Genomic DNA, 24,229 nt, shown 5'->3' with positions numbered 1-24,229 from the left:
CTTTTAAACGAATGCACAAAGACGTTGATAGCACTGTTTTGATTTTTATTTACGTCAATGTCAATCGTGACAGTTGACACAAAATGTCAAAAACCGCTGCGAAGTTCCGCAAGATGGCTGCGGGTCGCGCAAACTTCACTCCTTATTTAAAAATGAGGAATGGCGGTGGTCGAAAATTTCGACTTATACCGAGTTACTTGCGGTTTTTGATGATGCTCTTTTCTCCAATCCGTGTATGATTTTCGTTCTATTATAGATAGAACGAAGTTGCAGGCCAGCAGTGCCAGCCTAGGCACCACCACGACGAATTACCAGCCGGTATAGACGGCCAGCTCGCACATGGCTCGCACACGCACTTGCCGCGAACACTACTTTGCCGAAATATCGAACACTGATTAACTTTTTTCACTGCAACGAAGGACCACTTGCGCATGGAGAATACAAAATGCGCTTTTTAAGTTTAAATGAACTTTTATTCACTTTTATATTAAAAATTATTACAAAGGTGATCGCGGGACGTGTCGTCGGTTCGGATCGAGGAAGAAGAGAGAGAGTTGCCACATGCAAATTATAGGGCAACTACAAAATATGTTGCTATATAGAAAAATAACTTAAGCTAAGCTTACACGCTATATGTTTTGTATTAAACACAGAGAGACGTGGCGGGGACTTACAAAACAGGTGTAGTGATAAAAAATCTAAATTATACTCTGGCACATCCACTTTGTCAGTAGGAAAAGCCACGAAATTATAATTTTCTATCAATACATACATTTTTTAAATTTGCCGATTTTTTCTATTGACAAACCCGGTGTGCCAGAGTATATTAACACTGGTCGACGGTATGGGATGCCAGTGCCGTAAAATTAGGAATCTACCATTTGGTAGAAATTATATTTGGAGCTGGTATCATTAAAACCTGTTTTTAATTTACATTCCCGCCACTTGGAGGAGTAGCATCGCTTTCGAAAGTTTCACATCCGCAAGAGAGCGGCAAGGCAAGGTGAAGTAGGCAAAGAAAGAAGTCTCGCGCGCGAACTCGGTACGCTGCAGGCGATGACCGCAATTTATATGAGTTTTTATTAATTCGTGAGTGCGCTGTCGTGATCTTCGTCCGCAAAGTGTTTACAAAAATGCTGCATAGGTGAACTTTCGGCTAGATAAGTGTTGTGATTGTGAATATCTTCTAGCTCTTCCTCATTACTGTCTTTCAAAGGTTGTTAAAATGCCTTGCTCAGCGGTAACTTTGTCTATAGCGACCATTACAGCAATAGTGGCTGCTGCTTTAATGGCCATAGCATTTTCGACGGATAACTGGCTGTACATTGAAGTGAAACGAACAAATATCCAGGTAAGACAAAAAATATGTAAAACAAATGTTTAATTTTTAACACAGACATTTGATTAACAAACGAACCGGTTTTGATGTCCGTTTAATTTGGCATTGCAATATCAGAATATAGCGAAATCTTATAAATTTAACCATTTGTTGCCTAACCGGTCTCAACGCTGTTTGTTGCGATAAGGTTCAAATTGTACGAGAATCCCCTGCCATTACCCACAGTATATTTAACTTCTTTTTAACTTTTCCCTCGGGTAGCAAAATGAGCTGGTGGAATCTAGATAGTGAGTAAGGGTGGTATTCCATATGTCCAATATCTTGGTCCAATGTCTATTTGCGTCTCACATTTTGCTTAACGAGAGAGTGAGAGGCAATGCACATTCGACCAAGATATTGGACAAATGGAATACCACCCTAACTAAGTAAGGTTGCCAGAACTCAACGAGGGTGCCGAGGCCCAGTGTTAGGGTCGGTAACGCGCATGTAACTCCTCTGGGGTTGGCCGCGTACATATTCATATTCATATTCATATTCATTTTATTTATAATATCTATAATATTACATGTCAATTGTGTATATAAAAAAGTTTACAATTTAATAAATTTAGTTAACAATATAGGTAAAAATAAACATCATTAACTACTCGTTAATTTATAATTTAATATTTAGGAACTCTTCCAAAGTATAAAATGTGTGCTCGAGAAGCCAACTTTTTAGTTTTCTTTTAAAACAACCTAGAGAAGGAGCTGAGGTTATTGTTTCTGGCAGCTTGTTGTAAACAGTCGGACACATAACGTGTGTTATCTTCCCTGATCTCGCAAGTCGTCGCTTAACCGGCAGAAGCCTGTTTGGGTATCGGAGCGGACGGGCTGAGTCTGCGCGTTTTTTATAAGTGTGTAGATTAATGTAGGCATAAGTAGCAATCTGTTGAATTATTATCGACGGCATAGTCAGTATGCCCAATTCTTTAAAGAAGGGCCTCACTGAAGTATCCTGAGACACCTGCATTACCGCGCGCACACCTCTTTTTTGGAGTCGGAAAGCGCGTTGCCAGTCCGCTGCACGCCCCCACAACTCTGTGCCATACTGTAAGAGTGAGTGAATGGTTGCGAAATAGCAGGTTCGCACCACATTCCGTGGCACGACTCGAGCCAGGCGGCGAAGCGCGAAGCAAGCACCACCGAGTTTGCCGCAAAGTTTATCTATATGGGGGGCCCACGACAGTTTTCGGTCGATTTCGAAACCCACAAACGTCATGATATCTACCTGCTGCATACATACGCCACCAGACTGAACCGTAAGTGACCTCGGTGTGCGGCCTCCGACGTGGAAGTGAATGAAATGCGTTTTGGTCAAATTAAGCGCGAGGCCGTTCAGACGAAACCACCGTGATAACTGGTCTGCTGCGTCATTAAGCTGCGTCTGCAGGCTATCCTCATCTGGTGCCGTTACAATACCCGCCACATCATCAGCGTACATTAAGATCTCGGCTGCCGTTATTGCTTCGGGGAGGTCATTAATTAACAGGGAAAACAGTATATTCGAGATCGACGATCCCTGGGCTACACCCATAGTTGTAGTTAGCGGATCCGACCTGGATAGCCCTCCATCTCCCACGACTACCTGCGATCGACTGCGCAGACCATCAGTGAGGAGGTTAAGAGCACTTCCACGTATGCCGTAATGTTTCAGTTTGGCTGCGATGACACTGTGGTCGGCCACGTCGAAAGCCTTGGAGAGGTCGCAGCAGAGCATCGCTACTTGCTGTTTATTCTCCAGAGCATCCAAGACCTTGCGCACGACTTCGCGTGCTAGGTCGGTGGTACAGCGGCCGGACCTGTACGCATATTGGCAGTCGGAAATTGCATCTGTCGAATTTAGAAACGTTGTAAGTCGGCAACACAATCCATTTTCTAACACCTTAGCGACGATAGGAATGATGGATACTGGTCGGTACCCGTCCATATTTTCTGTTTTACTACCACAGCCTACGGAGGCTGCTTACCATCAGGCGGACCGTATGCTTGTTTGCTACCGACGTAGTGTAAAAAACCACCCTAACTTTGATTTACCTAGAAATTTTGTAATTATAATTAATAATTTAGATACGTTACATTTTCTACCTTATTGTGACCTTATTAGTTGTTAAATCTAAATTTCGTCTTCATTTTGGAATAATGTCGTCACAATATCGTCTTCATTTTGGTATAAGTGTTTTACCTATCGGTAGGTACTAAGTACATATAATGAGGCAGTCTATTTTCTATTTGTGGGCAATTTGCCTGCCTCTCCTGCCTGCCTATTGTTGCTCTTTCTGAAATACACAAAACCAAGGTTTTATTTTCAATACAAGCTACATTTAGTCCGGGATTTTTTTTAATTCTTATATACCACGACGGTGGCAAATAAGTACGCGGGCCGCTTGATGGTAAGCGATCGCCGTAGTCTATGGATGTCTGCTACTCTAGGGGTGTTACATACCCTTTGGAAACCAGTACTCTTTTTTGAAGAACCCCATACTGTACCGAGAAAACCTGCGCAATGAGATCATTCTATAGATGGAGCATCCGTAGGAGGAAACTCCTCTTAAACCACTTTTAAGGCCTGTGCACACCGGATGCGATTAAGTAGACGTGCATGTGCACGCTTTGTAATATACATATCCTTACGAGAGACGGCACACCGCACCGCTTGCGTGACGTCTGTATGCACGGGGCATGTAAATCTATGACTATAATCGTTATACATACCTGTGACCTGTGACTATAATCTACAATAATTCACCTTGGTCCTATATCTATAGTCTGTACTATACTTCTATAGAAATGCATTTGATTTGATTATTCAAGATGCGAAATTGCGAAGCGTAAATAAAGAATAGGTATGTAATTGTATTACTATTGTACACAGGTACCTTTGTCTTTAGATATCCAAAGAACAATGGAAAAATCGAGATGATCGCAAATCTAAACGTCTTGTGTAACACTATCCCATTGTTTTGGAAAATGCTCTGTACCCTAATTTCGATACCTTTACAGATAACGTAAGGTACACTTACGAACGAATAAATGTCTGTGCAAACCGGCGGAGTTTCCCTATTTCAAGTTTATTAAGGTACATTTAAATGCTCTGGACCAACCTCAGATTTTCACGGAGGATTTTTACTCCGACACATCGAGGAGCATTGTGCTCGACATTTTCCTCCTCCAAAACTTAACTTAACTAACTGCTTCTCAGCGATCCAAAAAGAATCTTGGCCTCCGAAACCAATCGTACCGAAATATTGGGAACGGAATGAGAAAGAAATTATTTATGTCTGACCGTTTTGAGTTTTGCGTTTATTAATGTCGATTTCGTATGTTAGGCGTATGTGTAAAGTATTCTAGTTGTTATAAAAACAAGAATATCAAGATCACAGACACAAATACTGGTAATATTGAACTCAATTAAAAAAAAAAAACTCTCAGAGAGGAAAATGTCGAGAACGTTTGTATGGAAAAATGACCATTAATGTTTTCTCTTATGTCGAATGTTTCAAGGCAGTAAGTAAACTTCACAAGTTTCTTACTAAGTCGACAAGCTCATCATTTTTATGATTTAATATAGATAGATAGGATTTGATTAAATTAAATATTACTGAAAACACAGAATAATCTTAAGGTATCATCAATCAATGCAGTTAAGATTTAAGACATTCCTAACATTCGCGCTCGCTCTACTTCATAGGCAAATGTTCGCAAGATTAGTTGGAATTTAAATAATTCTTGTCTCTGAGAGACATAATGAGCGTCGAAAACCACACGGCCCACGTATTCCAAGTCCTTGCGTTACCGTTACAACGTGCACGTTACGCATAAGTATTCGGTAACAGTGCCGTGCCGTGCAGGGTCCAGTGCAGATAAAACCACGACCGATAGCGGTTATCTCTACCGCATCTTGGTTTGGACTTCAGGGTATCTTTTAGAAACTAGGTGGCCCACTTGGGTATTTCTAGTTCGTCTAAGCACAGCCAAAATCAGTAGTAATATGTAGCTCAAAGAGCCACAAGTGTTGTTTTCAGTGGTATAGTCTACATCAATTGCAATTTACAAGAAGTGATACTTCAACAGATTTAAAGAGAAAGGGCGGTATGTCTTCTCAATAAAACGAATGATACACATGATATGTTAATTAAAAACCCTTATCCTCTTAACAGTCCAAAATCTTAACACATTCACTGCCAAGAAAACGTATGTGTGTTCATTTTGAACCACAAACGGGTCGCCCGGCAACGAAAGTGTTAATTAATTAATGTGCCTGTCTGTCGTCGCCAGCTTACGGTAGATATTTAATACCAAAATTGTCCGCATAATGTTTCATTTAGGTTGACATTTCAGAAAGTACGTAATTTACGACAAATGGTAATGCTCACGCTTAATTTGCTTGAAAGTTTTGCCTGGCTTTTTGGTTTCTTTCAAGTCTTTTTTGCGACCCCTCTACCTGCGTTACTTGACTTTTTTTCGTCAGGGCCGTTGTATAATCTTTTCGAAACGTGACTTTATCTTTACATCCTATATTTTGCTTTAAACTTATACCTGCTAGCTTCTTATTATTTCAAAAGCTTTCTGGGAATCAAATTAACTTCGGCCCTAGGAGGACGGTTTGTGAACGAACCTTTGAAGTTCATTGTCAGATTTAGTTACCTGCTTGCATAAAGGCAATTAAATAACCACTAATTAAATCCGAAGTTCGCATTCTTTTGCTTTATTATACGTATCTATTTAGTTGTGTAATATTTAAAACTCTGCTACTACGTAAATTATACTTTTATATTTTCTGTACGTTTATATCACAATAAAATCCCATCTCAACATGTGAGAATAGAAAAGATCAGTTGGAGATCTGTCTATATCATAGGAATCGTATCTGTTACTCAAGTGGATTTGAACAATAAGATAGAAAAGTAATAAACACTCCAAATCTGATCTATGAAACCACAGTATTACATTTGGCAACCACAGCCAGAGTTCAAGAGAAATCGACCGAGAAAGTCACGCCCGTGAAATGATCCGCGAACATGCATACCTTGGAAATGCTCAATGGCACACTGTTAAGTAATGTAAACGAGGTTTTTACTACGTAATAGTATTTTAATGTCGCACAAAGATCGCACGGACGGAGAGGAGACTTTCTATTGGCTTAGCGATCAGTTTTCGTTTGGACATCGTCCACGGTATGCATTATGCAAAGATCAAAGAAAGTTTAACGCAAAAGTGAGAAACTTTGTGCTATCCAATTCCTTAATATTACATAAGTATACTAGACGGACTGCACGTCATTTATAGTTTATGTACATATGATACTTGAGACGTATTGGATATGGTTATTACAGCCAACACGGATAGACTAGAGACATTATAGAGACGAGACGTGTCGCCAGCAACGTCGGGTGAAGTTCCACAAGTTGCCTAATGATCTATTATTTAATCTCACCCTTCAAACGGCCAATACCACGCAAGTCGCGATATGGCAGGCATTATTGGTAACCGCGAAATCCTCACTTTTATCGAGTCGAATTGGGCCCATGAAGTTTCAAAAATAGGTACTGTTGCTTGAAAATGGTCACGGTGGACATGTACATGCTGAAAATAAAGTCGTGTTGCATGGCTTTGGACATGTCCGCATAAATCAATTGACGTTGAATGCATATCGGAATCGGATTAAACTCGGCGCCCGAAGCCCGAATAAATCATTTTATCCAGTCATCATATAGAAATCGTGACGTGAATCTGATAAAATAACTAAAAAGTACTACCGACACGACAGGAAGAGAACAAATTGTAAACACGACTGTTTATTATCATACCTGGGAATGGACCGGATGTTATGTTATACACGTTAAAAATACAACCCATTTGGGGTGAAGAAGGTTTGTAACTGTGTATGGCCCATTGAGAATCATGGTAATGAACGACAAACTAATTTATTGCTTTCTCTTCCTTGACTTCTAAAATTGATGATGAGTATTTGAGTAAAATTGAAGTCAGGCAACTCGGTTGCCAAATTTGAGATTAATAACCTAGGTTAATGCTTTCTTAACTGATTATGAATATCGATGCAGTTATTTGTAAACCTCCATAACCACGAAACAATTACCTAATTCAAGAAGAATGAAGTTTGAATGACGTTTCCAATTTAAGTACATATCTAATAATGTTACAAGCAATAAACTTGATTGTACTCGTATAGATACTCTAATGATTTCTTATAATGCCGCAAAAAAAGTCAGGAAAGTGCCATTGATTGAGACTATTGAGAGAGATGGTTCGTCCTGTGACAAATGCTGCTTGGGTGGTCTGAACAGGCCACCCTGTGAAGCAATTGTTGACCGCTTCATTTCCATCTTGTTGCTACAATTCAATATTTTGATTGCTTTCGATTATTAAATTCTGGTGCGCTAAACATACTCGTAACTGTAATCCCTATCTGCATTTGAAATCTTGTCGAGCTTTGTAACTTATTTTATATGAGAATAAGGTACGCACTAATAATATGTAGTAGCAATATTGAATATGAGCAAACAATATATGCAAATCACGGACAGAATTCAGGTAGGCGTTGCCCCTGGAGTTACAGGTGTCCATTCCATAGGCTACGGTGACCGCTTACCATCAAGCCATCAAGATTGTGTTGTGAGACGTGGTATTTAAGCAAAAAGGAGTACTTAACTAAAGTAGCCTCATGTTTGTATTTTTAGAGAGAACATTGATATTCAAAATCAAAGCAGGCGATACCAAAGATGGCACAGACAAATATTATAGTGATCCATCTATAAATCTAGAAGTTTATTAGGCGACGCGTGATGTTGTCACTAAGCGCGTCAACAATAGCTAATTAAAATACAGCAACCTGCTTTCTTCGGCGTGGTGTCACCTACTTCTCATGACTTCCGACGATGCCTACACTTTTTGTGCTATTCGCTTTCTTACGGACAGATAATTCGACGTGCTTACTTAGTGGTGCAATAATCGACGGAAGTATCGATTACTTACATGTAAATAAATAAATAATAAATAAATATTATAGGACATTATTACACAAATTGACTAAGTCCCACAGTAAGCTCAATAAGGCTTGTGTTGAGGGTACTTAGACAACGATATATATAATATATAAATACTTAAATACATAGAAAACACCCATGACTCAGGAACAAATATCCGTGCTCATCACACTAATAAATGCCCTTACCAGGATTTGAACCCGGGACCATCGGCTTCATAGGCGGGGTCACTACCCACTAGGCCAGACCGGCCTACACATGTGGGGGTATAATTTGAGCAATTTGACACTATGCTTAAGATGAGGCAAGCACGACACGCTAAGAAGTGGATACATGCAATGTTCTACTCATGTGTTCTGTTCTGAATATTTTTATAGTTCTTTTGCGTCACCGCTATGATATCACTTGTTGTGAATATGTGTGATGTATTTCGTAAAATATACTATAGCCGTGTGGTACATAAGTGGTAATAATCTGTCGTTTGCTTGCCCAAGCTGCGTGCGGATATTGCAGTCAAGCGTCATTGCGGCTGGTAATAGCGGTGTAGTGTAGCGTCTGGGGGAGGTTACAGTTTCTTGGACAGAAAGGAAACTTAACCATATGTGGTCGCGTGGAATCGACTAGTTGTGAAGTTTGTTACGATATAAAGGACCCCAGTGCTATAAGCGGTTACGCCACTGTCGTCGGTTTTGCGGTTTTAATTTTTTGATCGCTTATCTAATGAGACTCTAACGATTTGAATGCCTGAACAAACGTGAACTAACGTCGCCCGATGGCTTCTAATATGTAGTTAGTTTGGCTGATTTCAGGGTGGGGTGGTGAAGACAGCCACACACACTACTTTGAAAAAAGAAGGAATCGGGTCTTAACTGTTCCAATGCCTAACTACGAATATGGACATGAACAATCACGAACTAACGAATTTGCTATACCTATACCTACACCAAATTTTTTAAAATGTGGTTTGGGGTTTGACGACCCGTCTGGCCTAGTGAGTAAACCCTGCCTGTGAAGCCGATGGTTCCGGGTGCAAATCCTTGTAAGGGCATTTATTTGTGTGATGAGCACGAATATTTTTGTTTCTTGAGTCACGGGTGTTTTCTAAATAGTATTGTATTTATACATTTTATATATCGTTATCTAAGTACCCACAACACAAGGTTTATTGGGCTTACTGTGGGACTTAGTCAATTTGTGTAATAATGTCCTATACTATTTATTTAAATTTATTATTTATTTGGGGTGAGCCGTGAAGACAACCAATCCCACTTTGTTTAAATTGAGTCTTAACGATTTTACCTACTGAACAAACGATATTAGTACCTAGATATGCTATTGGTGGGCAAATGATTGGAGTGGTCAACTTCAATGAACGCTCCAGTAGCGTTTTCCTATTACGTGGATAGTGAACATTAAATCAGTCTGTTTTCTTGGGAAGCACCGTGTAAAATAAAAATTAAAGTAGGCACTTTCGGAATTTTCCTCACTTAGGAATTCTGATAAATTTAGAATGGGTATGGTATGTGTTGATCGTCCGTGACTGGAGGTCAAGTCAAGACCCTAAAAATATTCTGTAACGTTACTGTTATAGGCTGGAACTAATTAGATTTGCTCCGACACGGTATTATTTCATATTTTGGAAATTTACCAAATAAAATAATAAAGATTAAGCTTGAAAGTGTACCTAATCTCCTATCATTACATTGCTTTCACGATCGGACGAGTAACCATCATTTATTTTATAGTTTTCCGGACTTTCACTGTTTGCTTTGGACTTAACGAGTTAAACTGAATAGGAGGTGTAAATCATTGATTAGTATATATTATTACGTGTAAATTGACTACGATTACTACTTTTAAGGATTCGTTATTTGGCGCATAATTACGATGTTGGATTTGGTCATTTGGATAAGAATACAACATCCATTGATGTAACGATCTGTCTGGCCTAGTGAGTAGTGACCGTGCCTATGAAGCCGATGGTTCCGGGTTCAAATACTGGTAAGACCATTTATTTGTGTGATGAGCATGGGTATTTGTTCTTGAGTCATGGGTTTTTTCGATGTATTTATAAATATTTATATACATATTATATATATCGTTGTCTAAGTACCCTCAACACAAGCCTTATTAGCTGTAGGACTTAGTCAATTTGTGTAGTAATGTCCAATAATGTTTATTTATTGAGTTGATGTGCTCTATTTGAGTAGGCAATGTTATGCCAACATTTTAGGTCAATGCCAACCATACTCTGCTTTGAATAGTCTGTTTTGAACTGTCCTAATTAGTCATTTTCATGCATAATATTTAGTACACAATGTCTTCGGCAACGATTTACCTTTGTCTAATGTTTCTTAATTCACACAGCGCAGTGTCTCATGATTGTGTCATTTGTTGCGAACTCGTTTTGCGAGGCGTGTAAGACAATTTAAAATATGAGAATTTATATTTAACTATAATATAGATCTCCAAGTCTTTAACTGTAAATATCCACGTTTCTAGGTCCTAATCACGATGGTAAATATCTCTTAATTTTCTCTTCAAATTTTGTGTTGTCGTTGATAATTTGATATGTTTTTATTGTAGCAAGAAAATTGTACGTTTAGCGCTAAGATAAAAAATAAAAAGGCAACCATGTGCCATTGTATATTATGAATATTAGTAAACCACGATTAGGACGTCTCTGTACAAGATGATTATACTCTTACAGCTAATGCTAGGCTCATTCTCTTGACTCCGAGGCAGTGGTCACGTGCTAGAAACTTGACTGTCTCACGACAAAATAGCAGAGCTTAGCATAATAGTAGTGTTGTAATATTTCCATTTTTTATTTTAATAAAATAAGGTATACACATGATACATTTTTTATTGCAGTTATTTAAACTAATCTCGACAGGATAGACGAGGACTACTATTATCTGTTAGACGAATTAGATGCGTTTATTGAGTAATCTGTGATAAAAAATATGTGACAGAATGCGTGTCTTTCTCCAGTCATAAGATGTTTTTTGTGATACGATCTTAGATGCTAATAATTATGATCAGATTAGGTGCGCAGTAAAGTAAAACTTAACACTCGCTCGTTTGTTTCTAATTTAGTTTTCAGTGAGTTGGTGGTAAACAAGAGGCAGTAATTTTGGAAAATGACAATTTTGATTAAGGTCTTATGACTTTAATTAATGGCCTTTTCATATTTTCTTTAATTCGATGTCTTAGTTGTGTAATATCTAAGAAAGCTATTGATTTCTGACAATTGATAATGGGAGATTTTTCATTCATTTGGCAGAGAAGCAAACCAAAACTTAATTTAAACCGTAGAACGTATAACCGGGAAATACAAAACGTCACAAAAATAAGGCGTTAAGCCTGATTGTCGCAATGCACACAGCCATAAATTCTCTTAGGTCTAAGAATCCTAAAGTAACTTACGTAATTAAGTACGGATATAGAGTCAGTCCAAACTAAGTTGGTAACGATTTTGATAGCCCAGCTTGTGCAAGTGTTAAGTAAACGCCATAATTTCATAGAAGTTTGACTTTTAAAATAACACTTGCATTGTCTGGAATGTCAAAATCGCTGCAAACTTATCTTGGTCTGACTCTAGCTAATATACTACAGGATGAGAGATGAATATCATTATCTCATTGTAACAAATAGCTTTTTGCCTTAGGCCTTACTCCCCTTAATTACACAGTAAGTGACACGTCTCCTCAACCAGCATCATATGATCAGCCTGGTCCTAAGGCTATGTCAGACCATTGTTTCAGAGGTGCACAACGTCATGGCGTTAAATTGCTTTGTGGCAGATGATAGGAAACATGATACTTATACGACAGGTGTGGGCTCTATTTATGCCTCAGTAGCGGTTTACTTTAACAAGGAATATAATGTCCTTAACACTGTAAGGAAAACCGTTAGGTAAAATTTAAGAGCGGGTAAAGACTGTTTTTTTATTCCGTAGACTAAAATGACAACCACTAATGTCAAACGTAGAAATAATGTGACCAGCTTAAAACAAATAGTGCTGATTTCGGTTTGTGAATAACCGATAAATATTAAATTAATTTTAGATTCAAAATAAACAATGAATGAAATCTACTCACTACATGATAGGAAGTAAACAATAAATAAAATCTACTCACTACTAATCCACTCAAACATTTATTAATTGCATTATGAGCTTCGAGGTGACTGTTAATCATACAATAAAATCGCTTTTAAATATTAGAAATATTGTGTATAGACCTGGATACACACTTTCTAAATGCCTCAAAATGGTGTTACATGCCTATATAAGTAACTCCAAATAGTTTATTTTCGGTTAGTTCCGGTTCTAGCACATCACTACGTAAAAAACTAGCAATATATGAAATGTCATTTTAGTCTACGGGATAAAAAAATAGACTATAGTAGATGTAATGCAACTAGTAAAGGATCAAAACGAAACACAGATGGCTATGAACTTGAAAGTCACAGTTTGTAACATTAAGGCATACAACATTTTCGGGTCTGGTGGATCTTAATATGAGAGTAATGGTTATGGTTTCATGTCACATTAGAAAACTACGCACACAAGACGTAAAAAACTAGCAATATATGAAATGTCATTTTAGTCTACGGGATAAAAAAATAGACTATAGTAGATGTAATGCAACTAGTAAAGGATCAAAACGAAACACAGATGGCTATGAACTTGAAAGTCACAGTTTGTAACATTAAGGCATACAACATTTTCGGGTCTGGTGGATCTTAATATGAGAGTAATGGTTATGGTTTCATGTCACATTAGAAAACTACCGGAACGAATCAACTTATTATGAGAATAACTGTTACAAGTGTTCATTAAAAAGTGTATTATTGGGTTACCTATGTTGAAACCGCTTGGATGACTTGGAAGCAGACGCGTTGACACTCAAACCAAAACAAGACTTGAAAGAAAGTGGAGATCAAGTTATTATTCATATGTAGATCTTTCGAGATCCATATCTTAGAGAAAATTATTTAAGTCGGCCAAGAGAATATAACACAAAGCGAAGGGCAGGGGGAAGCAGTGTGGTCTACTCTTAAACATAGTTGTTATAATACTTACAACACATAGCCAGCTATAATCTATATTACATATTGTCGAAGAACCGCTTACCTATATCACTCGTAACGTAATACAATTAGGAAACAGTTTTTATAGATTAGATTTTACCACAAATCGTGACATTTGTGAAAATTTTACCTTGATAAATAAGTAGTAATTTCCACAAGAAAGTACCGGAGTATACACGCACAAATTACAAAGCAAATAATAACGTCTACCTACCCATATTTATATTTACATACAACATCCGATACCTACCCAATAATAATTCTGTCGGCAGCAACACAAAAGCCTATAAGCGAGTCCGACTTTCATATACAAAAGGGCTTGTTCTCGATATAAATATAGCCTCAGGTAAGACCATTCCTTACGAAGGAATTGTGAGTATACACACATACAAGCTCGGGGTGAAGAACTCGCACTTGGCATTGCAAGGTGAACGAGACGAGTCCCGAGGCACGCACACAAGTACAATATGTGTACGTCATGGTACAATGGTACCAACTGTACTCCTAGGCAAGTATAGATATCCCATTGTTTGCATTTTGAGATGATTTTAATACCTTAAGTTCTAGGTCATTGATGTCTTAACATAGTTCTATTGTTAGAGTATTTATAATACCTTTGTTTACCGGAATGCGCAACAGCAAAGATCGGTCATAATTATACTCACTATATTTGTCACTCTCAATTAAATATTTGCAACTTGTCTTTAACAGCTTGGCATCCCGTAGATCTAATAGTTCCATATTCATTGACAATGTTATTGTAACTGTGCACCTAGTGTACCTAATTTTTAGCTAATGAACATAGGAAAGAAGTTTGAGTTCCTTGGATAAGTCTCGATGATTATTTAATTAACGACTGTAGAAAGAAAAAAATCAGTCAACAATAAATAAACTATTTCATGAGATTAACTTATTTATCTGTTGATAACAGGGCAGGTTAATAACTCAGATATGGATAGCCAAAAACGCGTATAAATAAACAGACCGTCATTTATAGGCCTATGAGTAACAAATTGGTACAAGAAATGTTATGTAAATTATTTTTAAGATTTTGAAAAATGACGCCCCACTAGTAGGTTAGTTACTGTAGGCATAAGTTATCAATGAGCTGGCTCGGGGAAAACCTAACATATGTATCTCGTTTCATATGCATAGCTTGTAGAAAACGTTCCCAGTCTAATATCGTTTTCTCAAGGAATCAGTTTAATTGTTTACGTTGCAAATACTTTTGTACCTATTACTACATTTATTTTCGCTAGGCCATACTTGCGTATATACGATTATATAATCAGTAATCTGTTTTGACGACCGGTTTGGCCTAGTGGGTAGTGACCCTGCCTACGAAGCTGATGGTCCCGGGTTCAAATCCTGGTAAGGGCATGTATTTGTGTGATGAGCATGGATATTTGTTACTGAGTCATGGGTGTTTTCTATGTATTTAAGTATTTATATATTATATATATCGTTGTCTAAGTACCCTCAACACAAGCCTTATTGAGCTTACTGTGGGACTTAGTCAATTTGTGTAATAATGTCTTATAATATTTATTTATTTATTCATTTATTTAAACTTTATTGCACAAAATATATACAACATTTACAAATGGCGGACTTAATGCCAAATGGCATTCACTACCAGTCAACCATAGGGCCAAACAGAGATCCCTAGAATTGGTGCATAAAAAGAAATATATTGAATGAATAAAAAAAAGCAAACCACACTTATAAACTACATAAATAAATAATAACAATATATAAATTACCACATATTTATAGAATACATACTATAATATAATAATGATGGATATTATTCGAACTCTTGTTTTAGAAAATGCTTACGTAACGTCCGCTTTAAAGAAAACTTACTTGGGAGCTTGTCTAATATTTAGAGGGAGTGAATTCCAAAGACGACTAGCCTGAACGGCTAAAGAGCGATTATTGGTAACACTAAGGACAACACTAACATCTTTTTTGTGTTTATAGGTACCTAGAAAGTTTTTAAGTTTATGAAGAGTATACGTATACATATTTACGGATTTATCTTTCTTTAATAAGGAAAAAGAATTTGAAGGTAAAGGTTTTGAAGGTCTTAAAAATTTGCAAAATAACTATATCGATGGACGTTACATTTGTGTAATAAGTTATTTAAACCGTCAGTTAACAAAGTCGACGATGGTACATAACTACGTTTGCTAGCCGTTGCCGTAATAGAAAAGATATCAACGGGCGTTACGTCGAGCCACGAGCATGAAATCATGTTATTTTCACTTCCAAATTAACTGGACTTTGAAGTGAGTTTGAAATCTCGAATTTAACTATTATTATTTTGTTTAGTTTATTCAGAGTTGAATTTTAACCTTACACTAATGCATGTACAGTCAAGGACATAAATATTTATACACATGCACCTCGAAGGTGGAGAAACGTATACATATTTATGGACTTGACCATACATGGGTTCACGTGAAATCGCTGTGAACGTAGGTACGACTGGTTATTAAGTCGGTGACTTTGAATTATGATGATGATTTCATTACAAAAACCAGAATTAATCCTAGCCTCTTGGTAAATAATGTAAGGGTCAAAGATGTTGCTCAGCTGTCCACTTATTTCTCGAAGAGTCCATTGTATATACCAAAATATACTTAGAAGATGGGAGGATGTTTTTTTCTTTGCTTTTGAGGACATAAAACGATCGCAATAGTTAGTTAGAAACATAAATAGAGAAGCTAAAGCTAAACAAGCTAGCGAAAGTCCCAGACAATGGCGGCGCTTGTAATTACCGAACGTCGTGGGACGTCGGGGAAAGTAGCCAAAACAAGCACGTGTGTAAGTCTGTCGTGTCAAGTTATCGATGTGAACAGACTTTTAGGCTGGGGTAGGTACAGTAATGTGAGGTGCACCACGTTGTGTGTCGATGTGCCAAATTTTAATGGCAGTGGCTAAGAATGCGTTGCTCGAAGTATTGTTGAGTTCTGGAACGGCTACAAGGTAGGGGGCTGGGATACGTGGCAAGGGACTAAAGTATTGTGGAGATCATGGGAGAGGGAAGGCATATGTTCAGCCCAGCAGTATAATGCCAGTGTTTTTGCCGGTACGATGATAAACTATTACGTAATATAGCTTTCTTCACCAGGCTTCCTATGTATAGGAATTCCGTAAGTAGGCAGCTTAAATGTCGATTCATTCACCACACTATTAACGGTTGCACCGGGACCCGAGTCACGACCGTTCGACCGTTGACCACTTCCTTGGCCTGCTTTTGGTCTCCGCTCCGCTCAACTGAAAGGGAGGTCGCTTTTGGTAAGTTACGCTTAAACTGTATACTAATTACTATTAAACGGTGCGATTCGGCCAGAATGACTTGACCTTTCAAAGTAATACTAACGATAGAGTAGGAATTAAAACAATTTATTTCAACCAACTCTTGCGTGACGCTGCATACAATTATGCAGGTATAATAATTGGATTGAATTGTTATTATTAGCCTTCACAGATCAAAAACAACACACGATTTGTTTCATCCTTCATTCATCTTAAATACTGAATCATCGCGATAATATTGCAACAGACAATCAGTTTACAAAACATTAAGTATACCTAGTATGTACGTTTTTGCTACTAAGGTAAGAAAATGCTCACGGTTGCATACCGCCAACAAATTGTATTATTCACTTATCATTAATATGCAGTTATATGTTTTACTACTCGAGTAAGTTGCAAGAAACGATTACTTGAATAGGTGCAATAAAATGCATACAATTAGTTAAAAGTAAGAGAAAGCCAAATCAAGCATTTATTTTGCCTGCCTGCTTAATAATGCTTGATGTATATATCTGTCTATATTAAAATTTATTTTATTTCTGTACGGAAGAACGTAAAACCGTCCATATTGACACAATATGCGTGTAGACAATTTGTGGAATCGAAACGGAAGTTACGTACTATATGGAATTATCCGTATATATCATACTTGTTCCGGAACAGAAAATGTACTGCAGTTTTTTTTGGAATATGTATGCAAAATTATTGCGAATGTATGCTACAATTTACATATGGGGTGATAAAAATGAATGACGATAATACACCGTGCAAACTTTTTACATAATAGAGGTAGAATTATGTATATCGTCTTTCACGCATTAGGTTTTCTATGAAAACATTATATAATAGCGTCAAAATAGTGTTAAATCAGGCTTTCTTATTTTCCCATCGAATAGCTTCCGATACTGGAAAGACTGATTCAAAGATCGACGAACTCTAGTTGAAGGAACGTCTCGCTCGGTTGGCTGATCGCGCTCTTTTACTATTTGTAATTCAACATTAACATCCATAGGCCTACGGCATAAGGTTTATCACGATAGACGATGCCTGTGAGAATTACTAAATTAATGTTCGTGGGAATGCGCTCGGATTGTTCTGATTAACTACCTATCAGGGAAAAAGAGGATTGGATGACGAAACATGACAGCCGATACGTTATACAATACTTATCTATAATGCCATTTTCCCATAGGCTGCATTAAGAGCAATTCCTAGCTGAGCAACTTTTCAAATCTCGAATTTTTGAAGATATGTTTCTGTCGCGCTGCGGTGGGCGGGAGCGGGAGCTATCTAAGTGTGAGTGCGCGCACACAGACGCGAGACTCGAACGCTCGCTCATTGCGCGCCGTACCGTCGATCGCCCGCGAGCCGGACGGAATTTATCCTGCGCTGCCCGACCGACGCAAGTTGTTTTTGTTGTTATCACATAATATTGTTTTTCATTTTTATATTATACTGTATCTATTAATTACTATATAGGTAAGAGAAAAAAAAGAATGATGTCCCTGCTTCGGTCGTCGTCGTACAGTCAAGTGTAAAAATATGTATCGAATGAATCGTCTCATAAATAGGGTACTACGCTCTTATTACACTGGAATAAGATGCAACGGGACATATTTTTGAGTAAGATGTGTACACCCATATTTTTACACTTGACTGTACCTATCCGTATCAGTAAGTTGGGAGTGATCATGGTGTGTTGTGAAATTTTGTAAGTAGGTATAAATATATGTTTAAACTACAATCTATTTAACTTGTAGTACGATGGGGCTAAACTTGATGACAATGACAATCTGGGTAAAGCCGGACAATTTTGGGACCAATTGAGAGAACTCGTGAAAAAATGTTTTTTCGAGATCTCAGCACGTGACAGATTCTTGAAGTACGGAGCGAATCGTTAAATAATAACCGTAGATTCGGCCTGAATTTTGGTAATCTTCAATATAGAACGGTTAGGGTAACGAGTGTTTTGCCATCAAGGGAGAACATCGAATGGTGAAAAAAAGTTGCTTCTAATGGAAAGAGAATAAGGTATCACAAAGAAATAGGTCCGGTGTCTACCCTTATCCATTGTATATAAATTACATTACAGCCACCAATAATTACAAACTTAAAAGTTGTCAACGAAAGTGTTTTTCTTCGTATTTTTGTATCCGATCTTAACCCTGATACAAAAAATGGGAAAATTGTGGCTCTCAAACTTTGATACCTATGTCATAACTCATAAGGTAATTTGATAAGTAAACAATATGCTAAGAAACCTCTTATTGTAAGGTTTACACGAAGTAATAAAATAAGAAAAACCACTAAAATAATTGATAGGTTTCGAAGTTTTGACAATTTAAGATCTCGTGAATTGTACAGGTTTAGTGAAAGTGTAAATGTATTGTTTATTGAAAGGAATGTACTGGAATATATTAAGTACTTAAGTAGGAGGGACAAAAATCAAAATAAAAAATAATCGTGCCCAATCATTTTTAATGAAGGTCGCCAAAAAAATAAGAATCAAACTTAAAAATCAAAAAGACTAAGTAGTTCTTTAAAAAGGTCAAGGTCACTGCGAGCCCATCTTGAAGTATGGAAAATAAGTAAAATTGCGATTTTATTGGTTTAATTTTGCAATTATGTATATAATATATAGTTGATATATAATCTTTTTTTTTTAATAAAATGTAAGGATCGTATGTAAAGAGTAACGTAAATATATAGGAAAAGAGAGCCCTCTTGAAGCATTTTAACGAAACTAATTTCGAAGCCCTATCTCTATTTTGTATCCGAAACTAGCAATGTATGTATGCGTGCACATCTACATATGCATCCGTATGTGTAGGTACTTTATTGCGAAAAATTGCTCATTTGCTATCCATTTTACTCGATTTTGTTATAAAATTCAACATGTATCATCATCCCTATACAGTATAAATACTCTTTATTACACACGTCAATAAAAGAAAACAATACAAAAGAAAACAGAAACATAAGCACAGGTAAACAACATGCGGTCCTATCGCTAAAAAGCGATCTCTTCCAGGCAACCTTTGGGTTGCGGAAATTAAAAAAATTACATTGTCGGTAAGTAAGTGTACATAGGTACACATACAACTGGATGGTACTGGATAAAAATAATGGTACGAAAGTGTGATCAAGAAAACAATAAATGTGATAATTAAGTAGGTCAGTAGGTAAATTGAAGAAAATTTAAAGTTTGACAATCACTGCTGTTTTAAATAGGTAAAGATGGGATTGTTTCTTTCCGATCTTTACCTGGATGGGTCACGATCGGATATCGGTCTACAGCATTGCTAGGCCTGTTAACACAATTACAAAAACAAACACAGTTTCATCACAATACGCAAAATAAATTACAGGGGCGAATTCAAATTCGCGAAATTTACCTTGCTCTCTGTGATTGCGCATAGCACAAACTCCCTGAGCAACGCGGGGACACTGGCAGTCGAGGCGCAATGAATTGGTGTCTAACAAATTTTCCACCATTAACAAATAAAGCCAAATTAGGGAGAAATGAATGTCCTACGTTCTTCACCCGCATCCGGTATTTACCCAACATACCTTAATCGTTGAACCGCAGCATTTCAAAATGGCCCTTATTTTGATATCGGCTAGCCGTAATGTAATACGGCGGATTATACAATACGACTGCGATACTTATAAGCAGAGATCGGAACCGGTTTTTTTGCAAAAACATCGAAATAACCATATATTTCGGTTTATTTTATACTCAAAATGTAGGACTCAGTTGTGTTTTTAGATAACGACTTCGTATTATTAGATTGCCCGATTAGGAATGAAATAATTAACAAAGAACGAAAAAATACCGTTTTCGTTCCCATACAAAAAATACCGGTTTCCGATCCCTGCTTATAAGTATATAAATCCCCTCGTCAATGTAATTGCATTAAATTTGCCATCTAGTGGCAAACATCAAAGTAGTTATCTTTTACTTGTGACGCACAAGTGTGAGCAATGTAAAATACTAAGTATATTTCTTAAAAAAATTACCTTGTTTATTGATTGATTATACGTAGTAAAAGAACATGTGATTATTAAATTATAATACGAAAAGTCGTCAAATCGCAAAATGCTATCGTTTTATTTAAAATAATGAAATAATTAGACCGGTTACGAAAGTACCGGGAAATCCTGGTTCTTTAAAACAGTACCGGTTCTGCAATCCCTAATAAGGATGTTATGCCCATCACTATTTCTTCTGTGTACGTATATTTAGAAACTGTCTCCGCCTCCAATTCGTGCGATAAGGACAACTGCAGCCCGGACTGAAATTCACATGCAAAAAACTCAAAAATCGAGGTTTCGCTCTCGACTGTTTCCTCCTCCAAAACGCAATCAATCTTTATGAAATTTTGGAAACTGCAAGAGGAAGAAATAATCTATGCCGCTATGTTTTGATTTTTTGGATATTTTTTGTCATATTTGTATACTGTGCCTTTTTTTACAACCAATTCAATTTAGCCGTTTTTTGCGATATTCGAGGCGCTGTATCTTTCTTCAAATAAAATAATCCAAAAAAGCAAAACATAGCGGCACAGATATTGATGATATTGATCTTATTTGAAAAAATCACTGCTCTAGGTTAAAAATCCAGGGAGGAATCAGTCGAGAGCGTTTGTATGGAAAAATCGCAACTAGGAATTCCTCTTAATGCCTTCTATAATGTACCTGACCTGAGTCGTGTCTTACGATTGGAGTAAGTTGTACCAGTTTCGACGCAGGTTACACTAATCGTGGTTGTGGAAAAATAAATTCGCGATAGACCCGCTAAAATTATGTTTTCACATGTGTTCAAAACGCAAAAAATTTCAAATGATATAAACCGTCTATTACTGGCCACCCTCCAATTACAGGCCACCTTATAGTAATAATTTGGCTAAAATAAGAATTCTATGTATTTATTTACACAATTCAAGTAAACTAAATAACTATCGTTCTGATGATTAACTTAGGTTGTGTGATTATTAAACAGAATCCCTTTTAGTATAAGGTGGCCAGTAATAGACGGTTTACTTACCCTAGTTGATACATGTGTCTAAAATAAAACATGAACGATATTGGGTGAACTACTCTTTGATTAAGAATCAAAAAAAGCTTAGTAACTCGAAACAAAAGTTGAATAGGGGACCTACACTAACAAAACGATAGTTGGACAAGCAACAACAAAATAATGAGATTGTGTCAGATCGAAATCAATTAAGCTAATTGGCAATTTTAAATTTAAATCCTTACATAGCATAGCAATTGCAGGGGAAATATCATCTTCCATGAGCCCCAGTTCGTCCGGATTCTTTCTCATTCTTACCCAGTCGTAGACAGGTGACGTTGCGTCGTATCGTACCGCGGTCTCCAACCGGTTCCTAGGAATTCGCAGCGCACATAGACGGAGAAAACTTTGTTTGAATAACCGAGATCAGTAGCATCGCTTCTAGAGCATGGGGAAGGCTCAATAATTACTTTTTTTAAACCGTATTACATATTAATAAGTTTAAATATATAATCAGTATAATTACAGAAGACGCGGTCTTCTTGGCGTTTGTATTCACACACTCGTTCATGTCTTAACTCTAATTCACCTCTGTCACTAACACTGTGTTATTAGCGTCACATTTCTTGTGGTAAAAATCTAGAGCAAGTTTTTACATTGTATACGTGTGTAGTTTAAGTGATATGTGTCTGCGCCCTGATTCCTACTCGTATGTAAAGCTTATTACAAAACAAGTAAAACCATATTGCAGAATTTCAATGAAACCTATTTCAATTGCCACTTGACAATAAACAATAATCGGACAGAGAGACGGACATGACGAATCTATAAGGGTTCCGTTTTTTGCCATTTGGCTACGGAACCCTAAAAATGATCTTATCTAATAGAAAGATCTTAAGTTTCTGTCAAAAATAAAGTTTTTTATATACGCGTTTATTGCAGAATGTACCTTTCTTTGCTAGTAAACGTTACTGTAATTTCTTGGCCATAATTTACCTTACTCTACTAAGCGCCACTTGCATCATCCCACTAACCCGGGGTTAACCGATTACACCCTCAACCCAGGGTCAAATTGTACTGGTAACCATGGTAACTCGGTTTAATCGGTTAACCCCGGGTTAGTGAGATAGTGCAAGTGGCCCTAAGGGGTTTATAATGCTGGTTAGAGTAGTGAAGTCTTCAAATGCAGGCGTTATTGGTTCATGAGTCGGCGTCAAGTTACGTCTATGAGGGAGGAATATCTACTTTTGCTGCCTACTACCCTTGTTAAAAGTAAAAGTAGTCACAACCAGTGTTCAACCTGTGCTCATAAATAACGGCACGGCCGAAACGTGTCCAGCAAATCAAAACAAGGCGCAACGGTGTGCCGCAAAAACGAGAGCCACCGGCGCATGAACGAATATTAAAATATGGGCTGCACTGTACAGTGCAAAGATTTGTATACAATGTTCACCTTATTACTACGGAATAAGGTGCTCCAGTGTTAAAATATCTTTGACGTCGACTGTACACGCTGATCAAGACGAGACTGTGTATTTTATGCACGGTTTTACCTGATATACTAGCACCTTTTTGCGTTGGCTTTGCTCGCAGTGATTTAATGCTTGTCTCTTTAGTTGTTACTATGCTTCTATATTGATAAATATATTTAGCTGATGATTTTTAAACAATAGAAAAATTAAAATCTAAACATAGGTATGCAAATGCAATATAGCGGTAGAGTACCTATGTGATGTGATAAAATGATCCTGTAAAATATGAAAGCAATATACTATTACCTATTATTTCTGAAGCCTGCGTGCTAATTGCCAATGAATGGACATACATACGTCGATACCTTCTAAGAATTTTCATAACAAAGCGGCTTGGGAAAGGAACCTTCAGCACTGTTGTCGATTCAGACAATTTCATATTGTGCACTTTAAATGTAGGTATACCTTTACAGATAAGGGGATATTTAATATACTCCGTGTTTTTTTCCGTTAATTGCAAAGGTGCATCTCTGAGCTTAAATTAAGTAACTTTCTCAAAGACACCGCTATTCTAATTAACTCCATTTCAGAGATGACCAATAATTATTTTTTTTCTGATTACATCTTGGCCAGTTTACATATTGATTAGTGTTTAGTACGAGTTCATACAATTGCTAATAAACGTAAGTACTATCTCGGACGATCGATGTTCGAAATGACATCGATATGTCACAGTATTCAATTGTTTAGTTGAGTTAAATGTAATGCCCGCGTTACAACAACGCTATATGAAACATTAAATTACTTTTTATAAAAAAAAAATATATTTTTTTAAATTAATTATGCCATTTGGTTTCCTTTAACGTACTTACCGATAGCCCGAAGTTAACGGAATTCAATAAAAACACGGTGTATAATTCTTGCTCATAGCAAGT

At 37.1% G+C, this 24,229-nt stretch overlaps 1 protein-coding gene across 2 annotated transcripts in view; it reads left to right on the top strand.

Moving 5' to 3' along the window:
- Positions 1 to 966: 966 nt before the first annotated feature.
- LOC133522050 (uncharacterized) overlaps positions 967 to 24,229 on the top strand; it is a 57,392-nt gene continuing 34,129 nt past the window's right edge. The window contains exon 1 of one of the 2 annotated variants that reach the window (XM_061857229.1): positions 967 to 1,351. In XM_061857229.1, the coding sequence (XP_061713213.1) occupies positions 1,226 to 1,351 (126 nt within the window). In that variant the 5' untranslated portion in view covers positions 967 to 1,225. The remainder of the gene's footprint in view (positions 1,352 to 24,229) is intronic. The other variant, XM_061857228.1, reaches the window with a different exon arrangement.

Source organism: Cydia pomonella, chromosome 10 (genome assembly GCF_033807575.1).
Source record: "Cydia pomonella isolate Wapato2018A chromosome 10, ilCydPomo1, whole genome shotgun sequence".
Classification (NCBI taxonomy): Eukaryota; Metazoa; Arthropoda; class Insecta; order Lepidoptera; family Tortricidae; genus Cydia; species Cydia pomonella.
The sequence above is the reverse complement of the archived record's forward strand: the minus strand, read 5'-3'. Positions and strand labels throughout refer to the sequence as shown.